The 23,655-nt window shown below is 34.4% G+C and overlaps 1 protein-coding gene across 2 annotated transcripts in view; it reads right to left on the bottom strand.

The window, feature by feature from the left end:
* The window catches only part of LRP1B (LDL receptor related protein 1B), a 1,880,289-nt gene that overhangs the window by 534,584 nt on the left and 1,322,050 nt on the right, over nucleotides 1-23,655 (bottom strand). For both annotated transcript variants that reach the window (XM_088022156.1, XM_088022157.1), the window contains one exon: nucleotides 2,692-2,836. In XM_088022156.1, coding sequence (XP_087878282.1) covers nucleotides 2,692-2,836 — 145 coding nt within the window. The remainder of the gene's footprint in view (nucleotides 1-2,691; nucleotides 2,837-23,655) is intronic.

Genomic DNA, 23,655 nt, shown 5'->3' with positions numbered 1-23,655 from the left:
GAGAAAGGGAAACAAGGAAGTTGAAGTTAAAAAAAAAAAAATAGATTCAGGAAGAGAATGAAATTACAAAAAGAAAAATAGTGTTTTATAACCTTGATGATATCAGGCATATGTTAAGAAATAAAAAAAGGAACTTCTGGAACTGTACATTTTTAAATATAATTGCAGTAATAGCAGTATACTGTACCATGCTCATTTTTTGAGAAATAATAAAATTAGCCTATGTCAACAATTATGCTGTATAACACACATTTCATGTATCATTTGTTTAGTCTCTACTAGTGAAGGAGAGAAAAGGGGGAAAAAATGAGATGAGTCATTATTTACAGTAAGTATCTGCCTATTAAATAAAGAATTGATGTAGGAAAAATATTAGAGTGATTTTTAAAGACAGTAATTTAGGTAGTGATTATCTAGCAAGTTAGAAATACTAGCTTGGCTTAATATTTTGCAGTGAGACTGATGTTCAAACCTCATGCCCCAATTCCCTAGTGGAGCTAGAAAGTCCACTTGACTAACGAGAAGTCTCAGCTCTCCAGTGATCTATGTCAAAAATGATAAATGAAGTAGCTAATTGTACTTTGAAATCCAAAGAGGTAGTAATGTTAACACCTTAAATAATCCTAAATTGCTCATATTTCATACTAATGAAGCTTTTAAGGTACCTGCCATGATTCTGTTAATGTGATTCTCTTTAATACAGATGCTTTAATCAGCACATTCTTTTAGTAAAAATAGTATTTTCACTGAATTTTAAGCTGAGTCATATTATACCATTAATTCCTAAGTATTCAGGTCCTTGTCAAGTTAGTAATACTTTCACAATGTGTAAAATACCCAACTCTACTTGTAGGGTCAAACCCTTATAAGATGAGGAAAATTTTGTTAACATGAGCAAAAAAAGTGAGCCAAACATAATATAATAAATTTTTCTTCCAATAAACTTTATTGATACTGTACTTAGGGAAACTCTATAAATTATATTAATTTACAATTTCAAACAAACAATGTGCTTGTTCATATTTTGAAAAAAAATGAATATATATATTTTTCAATGTCCTGTTTGGAAACAATAAATCTCTCCTTCTGTTGTGTTTTTCTAATGTGTTTTCAGATATAATCTCATTTAGTACAGACTATGAACTAAATTTTATCATGGTACTGTAAGTTTTTATACTTTGCAAATATATTGTGTTGAAATTCACAAAAATGTCACAATATTTTATTTATTGAGTACCAGCGTTTTATTCTCAATTATATACTCTATTCCCCGTGGCTTGAATGCCAACAAAATTATTTATTCTGATACAGAAATCTTCCATTAGAGAACAGCTAGTGAAAACACTCCTGTTCATTATTATAGATAGTGATTTTTTAAAAAATGTCAGAGGGGCACCTAGCTGGCTCAGTCTGTTAAGTACAGACTCTTGATTTTGGCTCAGGTCATGATCTCAGGGTTGGGCTCCCCACTAGGGGTGGAGCCTGTCATGAGATTCTCTCTCTCCCTCTCCCTATTCCTGTCCCCCGTCTCTCTCTTTAAAAATACATACATACATATATACATACATACATACATAAGAATTTAAAAATTAAAAAAAAATTAAATGTCAGAGAGCAAATAAAGATTTGTGCATAAGAGTTTGGGTATTAATGTCTTCTAAACTATGAAAGGAGCCCAGTAATCACTTCATCGTTTGTTTGTTTTAAAGCAATTATTTTCTTTATTTTTTTCATGAAATTTCAGGAGTGATTTCATACTAAAATTTGGCCTCTGTTCTGTATAGGGAAAGCAACCATGAAATCTGGTCTTCATTTTGTATCTAGATGGGCAAGTATGCCTCCCAATTGGTACCTCCAATAAATTCTGCCTGATTGATGGTTGTCACCAGTCTTCAGAATTAGTGATCCCCCTTGGTTCACTATTTCTATCTCTACTGTTCTCTGCTTTGGTCTATTTGCCCAAATCCTTCAGATGAAAGCCCTGTTACATTTTCTTGAAATGTTTTTCCTAAGAAGAAAAGTATGTGAAGCTAAGGATTTTCATAGCAGAGACTAAAGTAAGAAAGTATAATACAGAAGAGTATTTTTTCTAGGAAAAGAGTTCTGCTAATGTCATGGGTCATGAAGCAAAAACTAAGAAAGGACTAGCAGGTGTGGGGTTTTCCTGGCTGGCATCTCTAAAGTAAATGCCATTTGGGCAATGTGACAAGTCCACCTATGTAAACCATCTGCTAGTTCTCTCACTCCATTTCACTGCACACCATTTAGACAAGCAAAAACAAAAAAGCAAAATGCTTAGAGCCAAACAATGCAGTGCTTTTGGATGTGAAATTCTTACATTGACATAGTCCATTTGAAGTCCCCTCATTCATTTAGTTTCTGGGCTTAATTATACACTGTATATATTTGGCTGGGAATTTTTTCTCATTCTTACATTTTTGAATCAAGAACTAGATAAGACCTCCCTGAAGACATGACAAATTAAGATTCTTTGGAAGCCCTTGCTAATGTTTTGAAACCTCATTATATACCTATGTTAAAGGCATTTCTTCTGCAGTAATAATGAGCATTTGCCCCCCCCTTTTTTAACTAGAAGCAAAAATACAAACCTTTTAATTGTTGAATTGAGAAAAGAATATGAAAAAACCTTATATATATTCAAAAATTGGCACAAATTCATTACAGTGTGACTTGCCTTGCTGTGCTTCTTTATCATACACTTTCATATGAACAACACCAGAAGTCTTATTTCTCAGGACAGTGGGGTTTCTTCCATCTCTTTTGCTGCAGGTTCCCAGCTGAGCTAAGTTTTGGTCTGCCCACCACAGTTTCTTATCTATAAAAGTGAAAAGATCTCTTCTATGAAAAAGATAATCATCTTATTAAATAATAGTAAACAGCTATTAAAGTATAATACTTTCTGATTTCTTTCATTATAGTCTCAAACTCTGTTTCTAAGGGAAACCATGAAATCATTTTTACTCTTTTAAAAATAAAAACCACAGTGATATTTTATCGTTTAAATTTTTCTCCCTCCTCACCAGAGAGTCTTGTCTTTTCTTTTTCTTAAAAAAGGGGGGGGGGGAAGACTCACAATGTAAATATAAAAGCATATTCAAATTAATATGGAATTCATATTATATTATTTACATACTTAAACATGATCACAGTAGTTCTGTATTATATCTGTAAATGAACGGCAAAATCCAACCAAATATCCAAACAACAATTATAAACAAAAAGACTGAACTCTTTGTTTGCAATATGTAAGCTTTTAATAATTAGTACTCCCTACTACTGAATTCCTCCTAGTAACCTCTTTTATATTTTTTGCACAGCTTATGCCCCTTTCTTCAAAATTTTTATAATGTAAACTGTTCAGTGTATGTGTTGAGTGCATCTATTGAATATCTCCCTTAGTAGAGACCCTGCAATGTGCCCCAGATTAAAAAAAAAAAAAAAAAATAGTCCTGACCTTAAGGAAACTGGCATGCTAGTGAAAATGATAATTTATTATTATTTTACTTCAAAATATCATACCCAAACTAGAAGGAATCTATTACCATTCTCACTTTATAGATGAAGAGTTTAAGATTCATAGAGATTAACTATTTTAATCTAATTTATATACTTGGTCTTCCTATCTCCAAAAATTGTGTTCTTTCTAAGACTGCACACTGAATGCATTAAAAATTTTAAGGAAAGGCAGTAATTCAAAATAAATTTCATAAATATAAAGGTTTTGAACAATTTAGACTTTTCAAGAAAAACATAATTAATGACAATCAGGACCACATCAATTTCTACCAAGAAGTTAAATGTTATTTAATTGTATGAACAAAACAAAATAGTCTTTCCCTTCACAGTACATTTATTCTTTTTTTTCCCAGTTAATATTATATTTCTTTTTTAAATTTTATTTTATTATGTTATGTTAATCACCATACATTACATCATTAGTTTTTGATGTAGTGTTCCATGATTCATTGTTTGCATATAACACCCAGTGCTCCAGAGGCAAAGAATCTGTACTCAGAAAACTATAGAATACTCATGAAAGAAATTTAGGAAGACACAAAGAAATGGAAAAACGTTCCATGCTCATGGATTGGAAGAACAAATATTGTGAAGATGTCAATGCAACCTAGAGCAATCTACACATTTAAAGCAATCCCTATTAAAATACCATCCACTTTTTTCAAAGAAATGGAACAAATAATCCTAAAATTTGTATGGAACCAGAAAAGACCCTGAATCGCCAGAGGAATGTTGAAAAAGAAAAGCAAAGTTGGAGGCATCACAATTCCGGACTTCCAACTCTATTACAAAGCTGTCATCATCAGGACAGTATGGTACTGGCACAAAAACAGACACATAGATCAATGGAACAGAATAGAGAGCCCAGAAATGGACCCTCAACTCTATGGTCAACTAATCTTCGACAAAGCAGGAAAGAATGTCCAATGGTTAAAAGACAGTCCCTTCAACAAATGGTGTTGGGAAAATTGGACAGCCACATGCAGAAGAATGAAACTGGACCATTTCCTTACACCAAACACAAAAATAGACTCAAAACGGTTCACAGGACATTTATTCTTATTCAAATCCTAAGATATTTTGACTGAACCAAAGCCTAGTTTCAGATATTGCAAGAAGGATAGTAATACAGTAATAATTACAAGAAGGATAGTAATGAACAATAATCATCTTTTATTGAATTTGATTTTGTGCAATGCACAATTCTAAACACCGCAGATAGATTAATTCATTTAATCTTCACAACAATTCTATAAGGTAGGTACTACTATTATTAAACCATCTTATAGAAGAACACTGAGACAAAGTGAGGTTAAGTAGTTTTCCTCAGGTCATACAATAAGTAGTAGCCCCAGATTCTAGAACAAGCCCTGATTTTAGAGCCCATGGTGTTAATTTAACCTCTAGTGTCCCCTTCCATTGATGGATGGAGTTTAGTCTTCTCTCTCTTGATTTTATATATATATATAAAAGCATAGTGGGAGTGCTAATAAAGGTTAAAAATAGGATAATTAAGTGAAGATATTTTTATATGTAATATCACCTACAACCACCATGTCCCCAAACCCTTGCCCTGAGTTTACAGAGGGTTAACAACTGATAGAAGTCTCAATTAAATACATAACCATAGCTCTTTTTAAAAATACTCAGCGAAGAGGTTTGGAATATGAAGTCTGGTGCCCTGCAATAATGTTATCTTCATTCTGGCATTTGGGAGACCCAAAATCTGACCCCTAGATCCAATCTAAAGCAAAATCTGCAAGTCACAGTGTCCAATGCTATGCAGAGCTCCCAGTGAGGAACCCCGTCTCCAGAAAGATACCAAGTAAAAAGATTTTTATGGAAGAGGAAACCCATGATAGACACCCAGTTTTCCTTTGTTATACATTATGGGAAACCAAGAATCTCCAGTCCAATGAAAAAAGCCAGTAGAGTAAAAAATAAACACTAAGATAGACATAGAGACACATAAACATAATTCAGAAAATATCTTTAAAAATTATCAAAGATAGTCAAGTACATGTCTTGTTCTAGAAAAATTAAAGATGCTGTAACAAGGAACAATGAAAGACAAACTCTTAGAACATTAAAAAATATGTGGTTGAGAAAATCTTCCATAATACAGAAGAAAAGGGCAAACAGATAACATGATAAAAAAAGAAGATAGTCTAAAAAGTCGCATAGTCAGCATCACCAATCTGACTAGGAATCATTGGATACTCCACTGCTATACATTTACAGGAAAAAAAAAATCAGCCTGTTTTAAATAAAAATGTCCTTAACTGAACAGTAAAAAGTATTAATTTTATTAAATCTTGATCCTTCAGTACATGTCTTTTTAATATTCTGTGTGGTAAAATGGGAAGTGTGCATAAAGCATTTCTGCTGCATGCTAAATTATAATTGTCTGGAAGAAATTTATTTATGAGATTGCTTAAGCTGCAAGAAAAATTAGGTACTTTTTTTTTCTTTAAGTTTTTATTTAAATTCCAGTCGGTTAATATACACTGTAGTATTAGTTTCAAATGTAGAACTGAGCGATTCATCACTTACATACAACACCTAGTGCTCATCACTACATGTGCCCTCCTTAATACCCATCACCCATTTTACCCATTCTTCCACCCACCACCCTCCAGTAACCCTCAGTTTACTCTCTATAGTTAAGAGTCTGTTTCCTGGTTTACCTCTCTTTCTTTTTTTTTAATTTTCCTTTCTTTCTTTCTTTTTTTGAAAATTAGCTACTTTTTTCATAGAATACCATTCTTTACTTGAAAGAACAAGTGACAATCTATGCTTATTCAGACCCAGGTATTTGGCAGATATTTCTCAAAAATGAATGAAATGGAGAAGAGAGTTGGAGGACTGACAATACCCAACTTCAAGATTTACTATAAAGCTACAGTAATTAAGACAGTGTGGTGTTGGTAGAAGAATAGACAAACAGATCAATGGAACAGAACAGAGAGCCCAGAAATATACCCCTATAAATATAGTCATCTGATTTTTGACAAAGGAGCAAAGGTAATACAATGGAGCAAAGACAGCCTCTTAAACAAATGGTACTGGAACAGCTGGGTGTCTGCATACAAAAGAATGAATCTAGATACAGACCTTATACATTTCACAAAAATTAACTCAAAATGGAACATGAACCTAAATGTAAAATGCAAAACTATAAGACTCTCAAAAGATAACAGGAGAAACCTAGATGCCTTTGGATAAGGTGATGCCTTTTTAGTTACAACATCAAAGACATACCCCATGAAATAAATAATTGATAAAATGGACTCATTAAAATTACAACTTCTCTGCAAAAAAAATATCAATACTTAGAAGACAAGCCACAGACATGGAGAAAATATTTATAAAAGGTACATCTGATAAAGGACCGTTATCAAAAATATACAAAGAACTCTTAAAATTCAACAATAATGAAATGAATAACCCAATTTTAAAAATGGACCAAAGACGTTGACACTTCATTAAAGAAGATATGCGGATGGAAAATATGCAGATAAAAAGATGCTCCACATCTTATGTCATCAGAGAAATGCAAAGTAACCTAACAATGAGATACCACTAGACACCTATTAAAATAGCTAAAATTCAGAACACTGACAACACCAAATACCAGTGGAAATGTGAAGCAATAAGAACTCTCATATACTGCTGACTGAGAATGTAAAATGGTACAGCTATTTTGGAAGAAAATTTCGTGGTTTCTTACAAAATTGAAAAAACTCTTACCATGTGATCCAGCAATCTACTCTTTGGTATTTAAGGAGTTAAAGTCTTGTGTCTACACAAAAAACTTACACAGATTTTTACAGATTTATTCATAATTGCAAAAACTAGACTTGACTAGGAAAAAGAAATGAAATGGAATGAAATGAAATGAAATGAAAAGAAACTCTATCCTTAACCACTAGAAGGTAGTCAACCTATGTCAGACTCCATGTTGCTTACCCAAAAGTCGCTGTCCTCCCTATCGACTTTGCTAAAGAAGAATAATTTCCACAGGCAACATTCAAAATGCCAAGCACGTTCTTTTGCAGCCTCCTGCTCATAGAGGTGGCCATGTAACTTAATCTAGATTACAGTTTCAGGGCAGGAGGAGCTTCTAGAAATAACATAAAACCATGTCCTGTCTATGTAAAAAGTCTCTGAGGATAACCAATTGGATTCTGATGGGGCAGTACAGAGTTGTCAAATAAATGGGAGAAGAGGCAGAACAGAAAGAACCATGTCCTTGAGGACCATGACCAAAGAAACTTGCGCCCAGGAAAGACTATAAAGACTCGGATAACAGGCATCTCAGCAGTGACCAGCATGAAACTAGGACCATGGATAGACTAGAAAAACTATTTTAGGTTGTTTCAGTCCTCTAAAAACATACCGTTCATCAATCCTAATTCTTGCTCAAGAATCTTCAAATTTCCTGATTATATACTGCCTCAAATTTAAAATTCCTTACCAGGTTTTTAAATGATGACATAATCTGAATTGATTCCACCTACTAAGATGTCTTTCTAATTTCTCTCTAGTACATGCATTTTACCCACTCTTATCACCTCCCAATACTAATTTTTTCATTCATTTTTCAACTAATATTGAGCATCTATTATATTCATAAAGTACTATGTAGATACTGGGAAAATGAAACACAATGTCTGCCTTTATAGATCCTATGTTCTAGTGATGGAGAAAGAAATACATAAACAAAAAGGAAAGAAACAACTTTAGTCCCCGCAAATCAACAGCAAAAAATAAATGAATAACCTGATTGAAAATGAGCAAAGGGCTTGAATAAACATTTTTCTAAAGAAGACATGCAAATGGCCCACACGTATATGAAAAGATGCTCAACATCACCAATCATCAAGGAAATGCAAATCAAAAGCAGAATGAAATAACACCTCACACTTGAGAAGATGGTTATAATTAAAAAAAAAAAAAGATAACAATGCTAACAAGGTTATAGAAAAATTGGAAGCCTTGCACACCTGCTGCTGGGAAAATAAAATGGCAGAGACACTGCAGAAAATAGTATGGAGGTTCCTCAAAAAATTAAAAATAGAACTATCACATGACCTAGCAATCCCACACATCTGAGTATATGTTCAAAGAAACTGACGTCAGGATATCAAAGAGATATTAACACTCTAATGTTAATTGCAGCATAATTCATAATAGCAAAGATATAGAAACAACCTAAATGTCTATTAAAGGATAAATGGTTAAAGAAAATGTGATATAGACATACAATGGAGTATTACTCAGCCTTAATAATGAAGGAAATATTCTGCTAGAGAATGTTGATAATGGGAAGGCTATCAATGTAAGGATATAGGCGGTACATAGGAAATCTCAGTATTTTCTTCTCAATTTTACTGTGAACCTAAGACTGCTCTAACGAAATTAAGTCTTTAAAAAAAAAAAAAGGAGATTTTGCCATATACAGCAACATGGATGAATCTCGAGGACATCACACTAAGTAAAATCAGCCAGTCATAGAAGGACAAATACTTCATGATTCTACTTATATGAGGTATCTAAGCTAGTCAAACTCAGAAACAGAATAGAATGGTGTTGCCAGGGGTTGGGGAGAGAAGGAAATGGGGAGTTGCCTTTCAACAGCAAAAAATAAATAAATCAACAGGTAAAAAGTTTCAGTTATACAAAAGGGGTAAATTCTAGAGATCTGCTGTACAACATTGTGCCAATAGTTAACAATAGTGCATTGCACACTTAAAAATGTGTGAGGAGGATGGACCTCATGTTAAGTGTTCTTATCACAATTTAAAAAAAAAATTAGGAAAGAAAATAACTAAAAACTTCTATTAGTGCTATGAAGAATAGGCACAGTTCCATTTTTTACTTATCCTGGTTCCCCCACCTTCGTGTGCACTTAATTCCACTATAGTCACCTTTCATTGCACAAGTAGAACCCACCCTCAGTGAAATATTTCAGACTAGCATATCCCACATCTACCCGTCCTTCTCAGTGATGCTAAGCTGTCTACAGACAGAATCACATGGCTTTATATTTAATTGTTGCTTTTCCCTTTCTTTTCACTTGTACTAATTTTGACTTCTTATCCAGAGATGAAAGCTCTTGAGAACAAGGATCTGTCTTGTACTTCTTTATATTCTTCACAGTGCTTTGCATTCTTTTGAACTGAGCATGATGTAGAAGTTTCCTAAATACATGCAAAATGATTAGGGAAATAAATATCCCTAAAAATATCTCCCATAACAAATCGTAACTCAGAAAAGATTTAAATAAAGCCATCTCTCCCATTCCTTGTTGGTATTATCTTTTTAAAAATATCTTTTTAAATGTACTTTTCAAGGATCTCTCTAACACAAAGGACTTTGATTTTTACTATGCATTACGTAGAATCACAGGTGTTTCTCTCACTTTTTCTTTCTCACATTGTTATTGACTTGAATATACTAGAATCTTCAGAAATTACCAAAATGCAAAGACTGCTTGCTTAACTTGATGTCAGTCATTATGGATATCTCTACTCCACCGTTATGGGTTAAATTGTTTCTCCCAAAATTCATACGTTGAAGTCTTAAATCCCAGGACTTCAGAATGTAACTGTTTTTAGAGATAGGGACTTTAAAGAGGTAATTAAGTTAAATGAAGTCATTAAGACAGGTCCTAATCCAATATGACTAATGTCCTTATAAGAAGAGAAAACTAGAAGCAGAGTAATGTATAGAATTGTTGAATCGTTATATTGTACACCTGAGACTAATATAACCCTGTATGTTAATTATACCAGTATCCAAAAAAGAAAGACAGAGAGAGAGGGAGGAAGAGAGAGAAAAGCAGGACCGAGATGCACACACACCGGGAAGACTCAGGGAGGAGAAGACACCAATCTACAAGTCACAGAGAGAGGCCTCAGTAGATACCAAGCATGCTGACACCTTGATCTCAAGATTTCAAGCTCCAGAAGAGTGAGAAAGCAAATTTCTGTTCAGCCACCCCGTCTGTGAGACTTTGTTATGTAGCCCTAGCAAACGAATACATTTACTAATAGACCTGTTAAAGGAATTTATGAAATTCAAGAATTAACATAAATAACAAATATAAATTGATTCTGCCATACAGTCTCTAAAATCTTCATTCAAAAGAGAGAGAGAGAAGAAGAGGAGAGGAGAGGAGAGACAAGGGAAATAAATTTATTGAAATGTGCTAAGTTCCCGGGCCTTTGGTAGGCTCTGAACATAAGCGAATATGACTGTCTCATTTAATCATCATAAATGAGACGTGATGTGTTAATACACCTCCTGTTGATAAAGATGAGTAAACAGAAGGTCAGAAGGTGACCTTCTCCAAGGTCACACAGCAGAAGCATGGTGGGAACTCTCAGCAGGTATTAACTGAATTTCAATGTGCTTTCCATTGCATAGCTTTGTGCATAAAAAGGTATACCCACTAGACCTAGTAAAACTAGACCCTGCAATACAGAATTACTTGATAAATATAAAGTTTGGTCCCAAATTAAAAACAGTTGAAATTATGTTTCAGTTATTATATTTCAAAATTACAATTATGAAGTTTTAAAGTGTTACTAACACCTGACTTTTTAAAATGTATCAAAATTGATAGCTTATTTTTTTAAATATTCAGAATATATGCTTTATTGAACTATACCAAAACTATTGAGATCCATATTTAAAAATTATATTTCCTCAAAAACTAGCCCTTTATATTTAAAATATAAAATATAACATTGTGGCCAGTTACCTCTGAATTACAGATAAAGGACAATTAATTTTTGTAAAGTATGTCCTAAAAAATCCCTACACAAAAAATGTTCATTTATATGAAATTCAAGTTTAACTGGGTATCCTATATTTTATCTGTCAATTCTATTATCTCTATTCTCTTCTGAAACCCCAAAATTTACAAGAAAGCAATGAAAAAGGCAGAAGCCTATAAAGACAAGGAGGTCTTTATAAAGAAAAAAAAAAGATCATGGCTAAAAAATTGTAGTAGGTTAAAAGATTATAATTGGTGGCTGACTTTATTTTTTTTAAAGATTTTATTTATTTATTTGACAGAGAGAGACAGCCAGAGAGAGAACACAAGCAGGGGGAGTGGGAGACAGAGAAGCAGGCTTCCCACCAAGCAGGGAGCCCGATGCAGGACTCGATCCCAAGACCCTGGGATCACGACCTGAGCCGAGGGCAGACACTTAACGACTGAGCCACCCAGGCGCCCCTGGTGGCTGACTTTATAGATAAAATGAAAATCTAGACCTGCAAAGGGGAAGAGGCCAGATGAAAGCTACTCTGCACAGCAGAACTTCAGAATAGGTCAGAAACTGGGAACCTTCAGGCCTCTGAAGATAGGGAGTTAGATGCCATTGAAAAAAAAAAAAAGATGATTGGTTTAGTCTATTTAAGAAGGAGTTCAAACCAGATGTACACAGCCAAGAGGATGCTGCTCTTTAAGCCTGGTCAAAGAGTCAGAGAAATACCCTCAGGAGAGGATGAGTACACTGAGGACACTGAAAATAAGGTTCTCAAATTAGAGGGTAAAATAGAATCACCTGGACCTCCATTCAGTCATCGGAGGTAAAAACCAGGCAATCATCTTTTTGTCCCTCACCTCCTCCACAGTCTCACCCAAGGGCCCGCCAGTCTGAGTAAGCTCAGTTAATTCTTTACGCTTATTATCTCAGGGATGTTTTATTTCCTCTCCATTCCCAATGAAACTGCTGAGCTCGAGGCCTCAGCACCTGTCATTCTCTCATTGCTAAGGAAACACTAGCGTGATCTTTCCAAAATGCAAATAGGAGCGTATCCCTCCTCCAGTGCTTAAAACTCTCCAATGGCTTTCCCCAGCCAACCCCCTAAGCAGGGTACAAAGGCCATCCATGATTTGAAGCCTGCTGAATTTTCCATCACCAGATCTATCAATGCCCCCAGTGCTCCACGTTCCAGGAATATTGAATTGCACTCCACTTTCAGTGATCCCAGGGTAGATTAGCCATGTTATGGCAGAAACATGGATAGAAATAATCAAAAGGCAGCTTATTTGTAAAGAAAAATAATTAAAACTACTGTGAGTAAGAGAAATGCCTACACATCGGGATGAGTCTATCATTTCCAATTATACAGGAGCCATTACATTTTTGCATTGTATCTACTGCAAATCAGAAACGCCCCTCCACCTGGACCATCAGAGGTGGGTATGTTTGCTTACAGCAGCATCTGTCAGCCTGTTAGCTGCTCCTCGGTGCAGGAGCGGCTCTCTGTAGTCTGTCTGAAACCTATGCAAAAATCTGTTCCTTAAGGCTGTGATGGACCTAGATGTCCCTTTGCTCTGCTAAGACTTGGTTTTTGTTGTTTTTTCTTACGCAGAGAATTTGGAAAAGGACAGCGAAGGTGGGAGGGAGAGCACTGCAGAACAAAGCCCAGAATTCTGGGTTGAAGCCTTTGTGACCTTGAACTGACAGTTATGGCCCTAAACTCTCGATTCATTGTTATATGGAGAGCATTGCCTCATTGAGAGCTGAGGGGGCAGTCTGAGGTTATAGGGAGAAAAACTTGAGAATGGCAGGTAATTTAATTTCCAAGTGGATAGCTTCACTGTGTTGCCAGTGAACTAGTATTCCTGCAATGACGGAGAGAATGACAGTGAGAGGGAGGAATTAGCTGACAAAGACAAAGCAGCTCCAAATAACTGCTTGCTGGGGTGTTTAGAAAATAGAAAACGTAGAGTTTATTCAGTGAAAATTGATGTTACCTAAGATAGCTTTCCTTAGAAACAGGGAGTGGAGAAACAGCAGTAGGAGGCTCAGATAACAGAGCAGACTATTTGAACATTTTAATTGCATACATTTGTATTAAATAGTCATCCTGTATCACAGTTGTGTTTAATTGTGCCTGAACTATGTTCTACCTGTGTCCTCCTTCCATTTTCCATTATCCCAGTTAATAGGTTAATAAATTGTTGACAGAATATATACTTTTCCAAAATGATGGTTCCCAAACATCTCTATGCTTGTTTGCATTTGCCCTCAGTTTACTTCCTTACCTCCACTGCTATATCCACCTCTACTCCCATTATCTGAATAATGGACACATTTTCAGACTCAGTTAAAGTGATACCTCTGTTTGGAAGCTTTGATTGCCCTCAAAAGGTAAAGTGGTTCACCAGATTCTTTGTGTTCTGTGATTTGTGTATGATTATATTGTAACATTCATAATCCCATAACACTTTTTTAATTTACATGTATGTCTCTTTATTTAAAAGGTAAGATTCTTCAGGGCAGGAATTCTGTCTTATTAACTCTCGTCCTCCATACATATGCCAATGCCAGTCACATGGATGGTTTTCAAGGCTGTAGTAGGTAAGAGAATGTGATTTGGACTCATACATACCTGTGCTTTGATGCCTGGCTGTGACACGTACTCTCTGCTTGATCCTGAGAAACTTACTTGGACCCTTAATATTTGTCTCCCCATGTATAAAATGAGAAAAATTGTACCACACTCACATAATATATAAAGTATTAGCTAAGTGATTCAAATGGTAAAGACAATAATTGGTAGCTTATTGAATAAACAAATGAATGAGTCAACAGAAAATCTGAAACATATACGTGAATATACTGATTCTATTACATAAACAAGAAAAATACCTTTACTAACTATCAGTAGGAATGTGTGTGGAATTACTTTTTCAAAATGATGGATGGATTTGCATTATGTTTCTATGATTTTATACTCCTTCTCTTGTAGCTAAAGAAGGGTAGTGTGCCACCCCAATAATGTGCCCCCCCTTTGTGATAAGGATTATTTTGACCCAATTATTTTGAGAAAAAGCAGACACAGGAGAAGCTCTGAAAACAGTATAAGTTACCCTTTTGTAAGGGACATTTATATTAGAAAGGAGGCCTGTACCATGAAGAGAGCTAATACTAGAGATCACTTGTTTACTGGAGAAACTTTCTGTTTGGCAGGGCAATCTTTGTTTACCAAGCATTTCCCCTTCTCACCTTCCCATTAATTGCCTTCTCCCCTTTGAAGTCCCAGACCCCTGTCCCTTTCCTTAGCTAAGGATGATATATAAGCCTCAATTATCTGGCTGCCTTTCCAGTCTTCTATCTTTTGGGGGCTTCTGTACACACATACAAATTATTTTTTTCTCCCATTAATTTCCCCTTTATTACAGGGGGCTCTCAGCCAAGAATCTACAAGAGTAAATGGAAAATCATGTTTTATTCTCTATACTAGTCATAAACATTAGCATGGAGGTTGGTTGAAACTAGTAGCGTAATTCTTGACAGTAGAAAAGAATTATGCTATTTGCCTGTAGGGATCACTCCAAAGGTGATCATCAAGTCCAAGTTGTACACAAGATGACTGATTAGGGTAGGAAAAATAAAATATTAGAACTTCCATTTATAATTGTAATTGTAAACAGGTGAGATTATCAGTGTTCAAGGGAAGCAACTTAATTCTTTGTTTGATATTTACTTATACATTGTTTAAGTGAAAGGTTTAAGAGAATCACTTTCCCTTTTCCCTTGCTTAAGAAAGGTCTAAAGAGGGTTAAGTTAGGTGATGGCTTTCCTCTTTTGGACTGAGTTGTGTGCCCCCAAAATTCATATACTGAATCCTTAACCCCCAATGTGACTGCATTTGGAGATAGGGTCTTTAAAGAGGTAACTAAGGTTCATGAGGTCATAAGGGTGGGGTCCTAACCCAATTGGACTGGTTTCAGTTTAAGAAGAGACACCATGGGTGTGAACACAGAATAAAGATGACAAGGCAGACATCTGCAAGCCAAGAGGGCCTGAGGAGAAACAGAACCTGTTGACTCCTTGATCTTGGAATTCCAGTCTCTAGACTTGTGAGAAAATAAATTTCTACTGTTTAAGTTACTCAGTCTATAGTCTTTTGTTATGGCAGCCTTAGCTGACTAATACACTACCCCATATCTACTAGTTTGTTAAAAGCATCCTGGAGAAGTTATTAAAAAGAGTCTGAGACATTTTGAAGAACTAGGCTGAGAAGCACAACTGAGAGAAAATTCACCCTAAATTGAAAGCAGATCTGAACTTTACCTCTAAAATACATTCCATTTACCTATATCCACATTCTTTTTAAGTCCTCCATTCCTTCCACTTCCACTGGTACCACACTAGTCCAAGCTATCACAGTCTGTCACCTGAACTCCTATAACAGCCTCCTGAAGTTTTCCAACTTCTATTCTTGCTTCTCTCATAGCCAGTCTTCACACACTATCAAATAATATTTTAAAAACACATCCAGATTATAAAACTCCTGCTTAACCCTTCAACTGGATATTAGAATAAACTCCTCAGTCTTTACCATATTGGGTACATTCCTTGGGATCTCTCCCTGTGGCCCTCTCCTCTGGAACGAAGCTCCTGCCACTCTAGCCGTGTTAACCACAACAGGCCAAGCACTGTTTGCCCTTAAGGCCTTTGTATTTGCTGTTTTCTCTGCCCAGAAAGTTCTTCCTTGGAAATTTTCACAAGGCTAGATCTTTCTTGCCATTCCATTGTAAGTCCAAATAGCACCTCTTGGGGCGCCTGGGTGGCTCAGTCGTTAAGCATCTGCCTTGGGCCCAGGTCATGGTCCCAGAGTCCTGGGATCGAGCCCTGCATCGGCCTCCCTGCTCAGTGGGAAGCCTGCTTCTCCGTCTCCCACTCCCTCTGCTTGTGTTCCCTCCCTCGCTGTGTCTCTCTCTGTCAAATAAATAAATAAAATCTTAAAAAACCAAAACAAAACAAATAGCACCTCTTTGGCAAAAACCTCCCGGAAACTCTATTCTGTTTTCCAAACAGAGATAACCAGAATGAAACTCTCTGTTCCTGGTAATCAAATACCATATAAAAGAGTATCCAGGAAGAATTAATCTCAGTAGATCTTGTTCTAAATATATTTTTATTATTATGTGCAGGTCTTGGTTTTTAGTTTTTGGAAGAAGTCTGAAAGATGGGAAGGCTTAGAAGATAACAATCATAATGTAGGAGGGTCTGAGAACCATGCCATTCTGCATGAAATTAAAACAAACAAACAAACAAACAAAAACAAAACAAAACAAAACAAAACAAAGAAACTAGGTGTCTTACCAGATAGTTCAAGTGAGGAGAGAGAGCAGGGAAAAATAGTACTACTGCTTTCATCAACTGACAAAATGCTTATGAGAACAAAAGAAGATGAAGAGTAAGGCCTTAAAAATTTCTAAACAATTTGACTCAAAAATGCTACATCGAAAATCGTACCCTAAGCTCAGCAAATAACTACTGTTCACTTGAAAATAAAAAAACATGTAAAACCTCTATATTATAGCACAAGTCAGGGGAAAAAGTTGCCCATTTAAATAATCAGTTAACAAAATAGTACGTCATTGCAACTCAATACTCTCAATTGAGTTGAATGAGATATCTGCCAGCTGGAGCATACCCTTGAAACAGAAAATATAAATAAAATCGTTTTATAAAGAGAGCATCATTCTACAATCCTTTATTTTATAGTTCATTAAATCACAAGTGTCATATTTTAAATATAAATTATAAAATAAAGAAGAATGCATGTGCCCTTTATAAGGAAACCCAGAATGAGTGTCCTTATGTGATCACTTCATTGTGCCCTCATTTTCATACCAAGAAATCTACTAGATAAGTACTCTATGTTTGACAGAGATCACAATATAATGTTCCTGAAAAAGGAATATAACTCTGAATTTGCAAATAATACATTTCTCTTTATATTTGGAATTTTTAAAAAAAATGGTCACTTATTGATACAAATTTTTATGAAGAAAGATGATCTGGAGATGTGATTTTTGTCATTCTACACCAAGTAATCTCCAGCTTTGATTAGATTTCTTACAACCAGAATTCCCTACAACAAATTTGGATGGCACAATATCATAAGGAAAAATTCACACACACACACACACACACACACACACACACACACACACTATACACACACGAATGCTTAGATGTAATTTGTGTGGAAATGATTTGGAGATATATTAACTATTTCAAAAAAAGAAAAATATGTTTCAAGGGGGCTGTTCAGATAAATTTTTAAATAATAGGACACGGTTAAATAATTTTGGAATTTTACTGACAGTGTATGTTATGCCTACATTCTATAACTATAAAGCTTTTATGTATTTTGTCCATCCATAGAAATACAAGAAATATTCCAGCTTAAGAGGTCTTCAATATGTTTGCCACCATTAAAGGCAATCTTGGTGATGACAAGTTCAAATAATCCTTTAAAGAAAAAGAAAAATGCTTTTCTTCTAAATTGTATTTGTAGTAATCCCTACCATGACACATGTATTATTTTTGTATTTGCTATTGCACAAACTAAAGAGTCCTCTTGTAAATGTTTCTGGGTCACCTACCTGTCCTGCTAAATCTCACCACATCTTTTAGGTAAAGCTCTTACCTTTATTCTAAGATTATAGTCTTTTATCATCCCACACTTAATTTCATTTGGAGTCAATTCAGGGCAAAATAATCTTATCACTGGCCTTTTGAATACTGTCAATCTTTGATGCATCTACATTATAAGCTACGTAGAACAATTTTACATACAATTTAAAAACCTAAAAGCATCATATTTTTAAAAGGTGCACCTGATTTATGTCCTTTCATTTTTTTTCCTATGCAACACAGGATATTCCTTGAATGGTTATGTTTAAATATGGAGCAGTATTAATTAGAATTAAATTGATGAGGACATTTATTTCAACTTTGTAATGCTTAATATTCTCTCCACATTATATGAGATTGTGCTGATGTTAATTATGGAAAGGGGGGAAAAAACAGAAATTTAAACATATTGATGCCCAGGTACATTTTTTTAATTTACCTAAATCTAGGTGTATATGGCCCCGGAAAATCCTTTGTGATTAAATGCCATCTATCTAAGTCTAATTTGAGTTGAAAAGAATCGCCAAATAGCAAAAAGGGCTCAAGTTTGATAGTTCAACTTCAGTTTAAGTGAATAGTATTCACTGAAGCATAATATGATTCCAAGTTGTTTGTTACATTCCAACATGGGATAATACCTACAGAATATTGGCAGACTTGTGGAATGACCTCTTTGGTTCTCTTGATTCATTTTCAAGATTCATTACATTATTGTTGTAATTACATTAACTCAAAAATCTATTATAAATCTAAAACATGTCATGTCTTTTTGTACTCTACACACCTTTTTTTTTTTCTTTTTAAATGAAAGAGGAGACACGGGGCAACATAAAACAATTATGTCTCTACTCAAAGAAAATATGCATTTTCAAATTTGTTCTTTTTTTAATGCCACAAACATGAACAATGTAAATTTATTTTTCCTGAAAAAAATGATTCCAAGAAAGTTAACCTTTAATAGTTTATAAAGGGGAGATAATCACTATTTAATGCTTTTAAGTATGGTAAAGCTGAGATGATTTAATTATACCATTTATGTTAATGAGACCATTCTCTGATCACTAATTATAATCTGGTTACAAAAATAGTACGATGATGTACTTCACAACTGTAGTATTTATCCATTCTGTTAGATAATTAGCATTAAGAACAGCAACATATTTGAACACAGCAATTTAAGGTGACAAAAATTGCTGGAATAGGATCATATATAGTCCTTTGGAGATTTCTTGTAGTACTTTTAATGTAAATTTTGATGGGCTATTAGTTTTCATTAATGGTAGTTTAAGTACTTAGAGAAGACAACTATGTACTATACTTAGTGCTGGGCAAACTGCCTGGATATATTTCATATATTACTGTTACTTTAATGAATAGTGTTATGGCAATTAGAAGACTGATGGCTTAGAAAATTTAGGTGGATATATTTGAAGTTCTTTGCATTAAGTGACATTGGTTGGTGTATACTAAAAAGTATCTTATCCCTTTTTGAAAAGTATGATTTGAAAGGAGGATTACTTTAAATATATAGCATAATTATAGTGCATTTAAAATAAACTGGTTTCTAGATATCAAATTACAGATAGAGATGCAATATAAGTGTAACGATTAAATCACTGGATCTTTTGCTGAAAAGTAGACGTAAACCCAATTTTTAAGTAAATAGAGTATCTTTTGAATCTTTTTAAGTGATATGTTGTTTGTTCAGCTTTTGACTACTTGTATTTTTAAGTAGAACACACTTATGCAATTCCGGTATAAACATGACAATAAGAATCACGTAAATATCTAATATAAGTGCACTGATGATCATTAGTATATCTAAGAGAATTAACATTTTCTCAATAACTGGGGTCATTTTTCTGAACTGTTTTAAAGACTCTTAATTAAAAGAACCATTTTCAAGCATTATATTCCATCTTCATGAATGCTTTCTACTGAGTAATCTTTCATAAATATATGATCTGGTGTGTAGAGATCATTTTCTCAAAAAAAGTCAATTTTTTTTAAATAAGTTAATATTCTTTCTAAATCCAGGTATTTTTAACTGACATAATACAATTGCATAAAGATACAAATCATTAAAGCTTTTAATTTTAAAACAATTGAAATAAAGCAACAAACTAAGAGTTCCTCAAAGTTGTGTTCTAAATAACTATAATTATTTTCTTCATATGATTGATTTTGTTTTTTTTAATTTCTACAAACCATAACGGCTTGAAATAATCGTATTTACTAGAAATCTCTCTTCTTTCTTATTAAAATACATAATTATTAATAGTAACATTGTATGTAATAAATTGGAAATAAAGCAAAACTCATGGGGCAGAAGTAACTCCATCATCATTAAGAATTTCATAAACATGAAAGCTAAAATCTTTAGAGAAGTAAAGTTATTGTAGATTACAACTTCTAGCTCATACTATAAGCATAAGTTAACTATGTATTCTATTTTAGTAGACTACTTTAGTGGCAGCACATGAAATATCAAGCATTTTCTAAGCAAAATAAAACTTTTATGGAGGGGAAAAATGAATCAAATGGTTATAGCATTAAAAAAAATAGATTCTCCATCTAAAAGTAAGTGTTCAAAAATATGCTCAAATAGTCAATTTCCACTTCCTGTTCTTTCTTCCTTACATGTTCTTCCCCCACATACCTGAATGACTCACTCCCTCACTTCCTTCAGATTTTTGCTCAACTGTCATTTTTCAGTGAAAATTGCCATGACCTCTCTACTTAAAATTGTAATTTTTCTAGCTCCTTCCTTTCAACTCAACTCTACACTCCTTATTCTTTTTATTTTTTTTTAAGATTTTATTTATTTATTTGACAGAGAGAAACACAGCGAGAGAGGGAACACAAGCAGAGGGAGTAGGAGAGGGAGAAGCAGGCTCCCCGCTGAGCAGGGAGCCCGATGCGGGGCTCGATCCCAGGATCCTGGGATCACGACCTGAGCTGAAGGCAGATGCCCAACAACTGAGCCACCCAGGTGCCCTACACTCCTTATTCGTATGCCTGGCTGAATTTTCTCCATTAGTACCTTCCATCACCTGACAAACTTTATTTCACTTGTGTATTTGCTTTTACACTTGTTTTCTCCCACTGCGAATATCAGCCCCTTAATGATGGATTCGTTACCTGCTGTAAACTCTTGTATTCCTAGCACCTAAATTAGAGCCTGGCTCATAATAGTCACTTGCTAAATTGTTGAATGAGTAAACAAATCAAAATTGGGACAAATAAATTGCTATCTGCATTATCATACACAATATGTAAGACTAAGATGCATATAAACGTAAAAGACAAAAATCCAGGCTCTTTTTCAACAAGTTACATTTAAAAGAAAGAAAACAGAAGGACTCTTTTTGATCTAGGTTTCTCAGCCTCAGCACTACTGGTATTTTGAGCCAACGAGTTCCTTGTTAGGGAAGACTCCACTGTGCCATTTAAGATGCGTACCAGTATCACTGTGTTACACCCACTAGAAGAGGACCAGTGACCTCTCCACCCAGCAGTTGTGACCATCTAAAATGTCTTCAGACATTTCCAAATGTTGCCCAATGGACAAAATTGCCTTGGGTTGAGAATAACTTGGGCAATGAGAAGAGCTCTAACTTCGGAGTTAGAATTATGTTCAAGTCCCAGCTTAGACCTTGGACAATGCACATTGTTTCCAGCAGTAACACTGCAGTCACAGTACATTCTTTTTTCATGGTTACTGTGTCTATTAGCACTAATTTAGAGAGTAGGTGCTATGTAAATAATAGTTATTGAGATAAACAGGGCAGCATAATGGATAAAAATACGATTTAAAAATATATCTAAATTTGTGTTTTTAACTAAAGAAATGGATACATGTGATAAAAACTGGAGCAGTCTCTATAGACTTTTTGAACCTAACTATTTTTAATTAACAATATATTTTGGCTAATAGTTCAAACTAATATATAGATTTACCTCATATTTAATAGCTGCAATATATTTCACTGTACAGATATTTCATGATTCATTTGGCTAGTCATTTATAATAGATATACAGATATTTTCCCTTGACTTTTCTAATCACAAGTATAACTTCAAAGTATGTTCTTGCATACATTTCGGTGCATATACATCTTAGTGTAACTGTGTCTAGAAGAAATTCCTAGAAGAATCACAGGCTTTAAAGTCTAAGAATCATGGACTAGAAAGCTTGCTACACTATTTATTAACTATGTAACCCTGAGTGATTAATTTAGGCTGGCTGGGCCTCTACTGGGACCTCTGGAATAAGCAGTGTTAATGATACCTGTCTCCGGAGATTGCTGTGAGAATTACTTGAGGTAAGATTTGTAACCTAAATACTAGAATGCTTTATTTATTTAGACTGTCAATTACTATTATTAAAGAGAATAATGCTGTTAAGCCCAGCTGTGAGAGACTATCCTTAAGAGCCTAAACCATTCCAAACACTCAAGTTTTTGTTTCATTTTGGAAATCTTTTATTTGTGCGTGTTTATGAGTATTTTATTTTCTTCTTCCATTAAGCTGTTTAGTTTCTTTGAGAACAAACACAACCCAATATAACCCTTCTTTTCTTGCATTTCTGTATGCATATGTATATACAATAAATGTCAGAAATAACTGACTATATTTTATGTTTATCTTATTACTCATTTTTCCCTTTTCAATTTAAATCATCATATTATAAAATATTTTCTTTTAAAGTTTATTTCAATACATATTTAAATTCTACATTAAATTTATGGTTGTGATTATTCTGCATAAACACGCATGCTTTAAAAATACATTTTGATTGCTGTGGCAGATGTTTTTGCATGTAGATGGTCATTGTTTTATTTATTCATACATTCTATTACTACTTATTGAAAGGTACTCAGTGTAAAGCATCTTACTGTGTGTCATGAATGATGCATATATGAATAAAATGTCCCAAATTATGGAGAAGTGAGACAGATTCACACATTAGAAAAGATAAAAAATATTCCACTACATTAGGAAAATACAAAGGGGTCCAGAGGAGAGAAAAATCTCAAATTACAATGAGGTAAAGTTGAGGTAGGACTTGAAGAGCAGCATTTCATTAGGGTAGTTGATAAATATGGAATGTAGTCAAGGAACAAGAAATAGAAAGACAAATAGAAATAAATAGGGCATAATCAGATACAGGGGAAGTTTGCTTGGATGTATCACACCTGACCTATGGGAAACGGGTAGAGGTGGATCACATGAAAAATCAAGTTATGGCTAGGAATGTTCTTCCTGATAGTGGAAACAGAACTTAACTTGAGTCAGGATCTCAGGTGAGTCCCAGAGGAGTGACTGTTCACAGATCTCACATTGACCCTAACTTTCTTTTTTTAGAAGGCGGGACTAATACTGCTTTGGGTTTTAACACATCTTACTGACTCTAGGTTCCTTTATCCATAAGGTGAAACTAATAATGTCCTGACAAACAACTTTTGGTGAATGATAAGGAATTAAGTTGTGAGTGCTTTTCAGCCCCTGAAATGTTACGTCTAAGTAGGGGGTGCCACAGCTGGTCTGAACATAGCAGGTCTTGATAGTTTGGAGACTGGAGATTCAGAGAGTGAAAAAAGGTTAAGGGGCCCATTCAGTAGCCCAAACAAAAAGTTGTTAAGAATCTAGCTAGACT

The sequence above is a fragment of the Eumetopias jubatus genome, unplaced genomic scaffold (genome assembly GCF_037043125.1).
Source record: "Eumetopias jubatus isolate StellerSeaLion01/CBP00866 unplaced genomic scaffold, mEumJub1_p1.0 scaffold_3, whole genome shotgun sequence".
NCBI classification, from domain to species: domain Eukaryota; kingdom Metazoa; phylum Chordata; class Mammalia; order Carnivora; family Otariidae; genus Eumetopias; species Eumetopias jubatus.
Note: the sequence above shows the minus strand (reverse complement) of the source record. Positions and strands in the feature narration are given on the sequence as shown.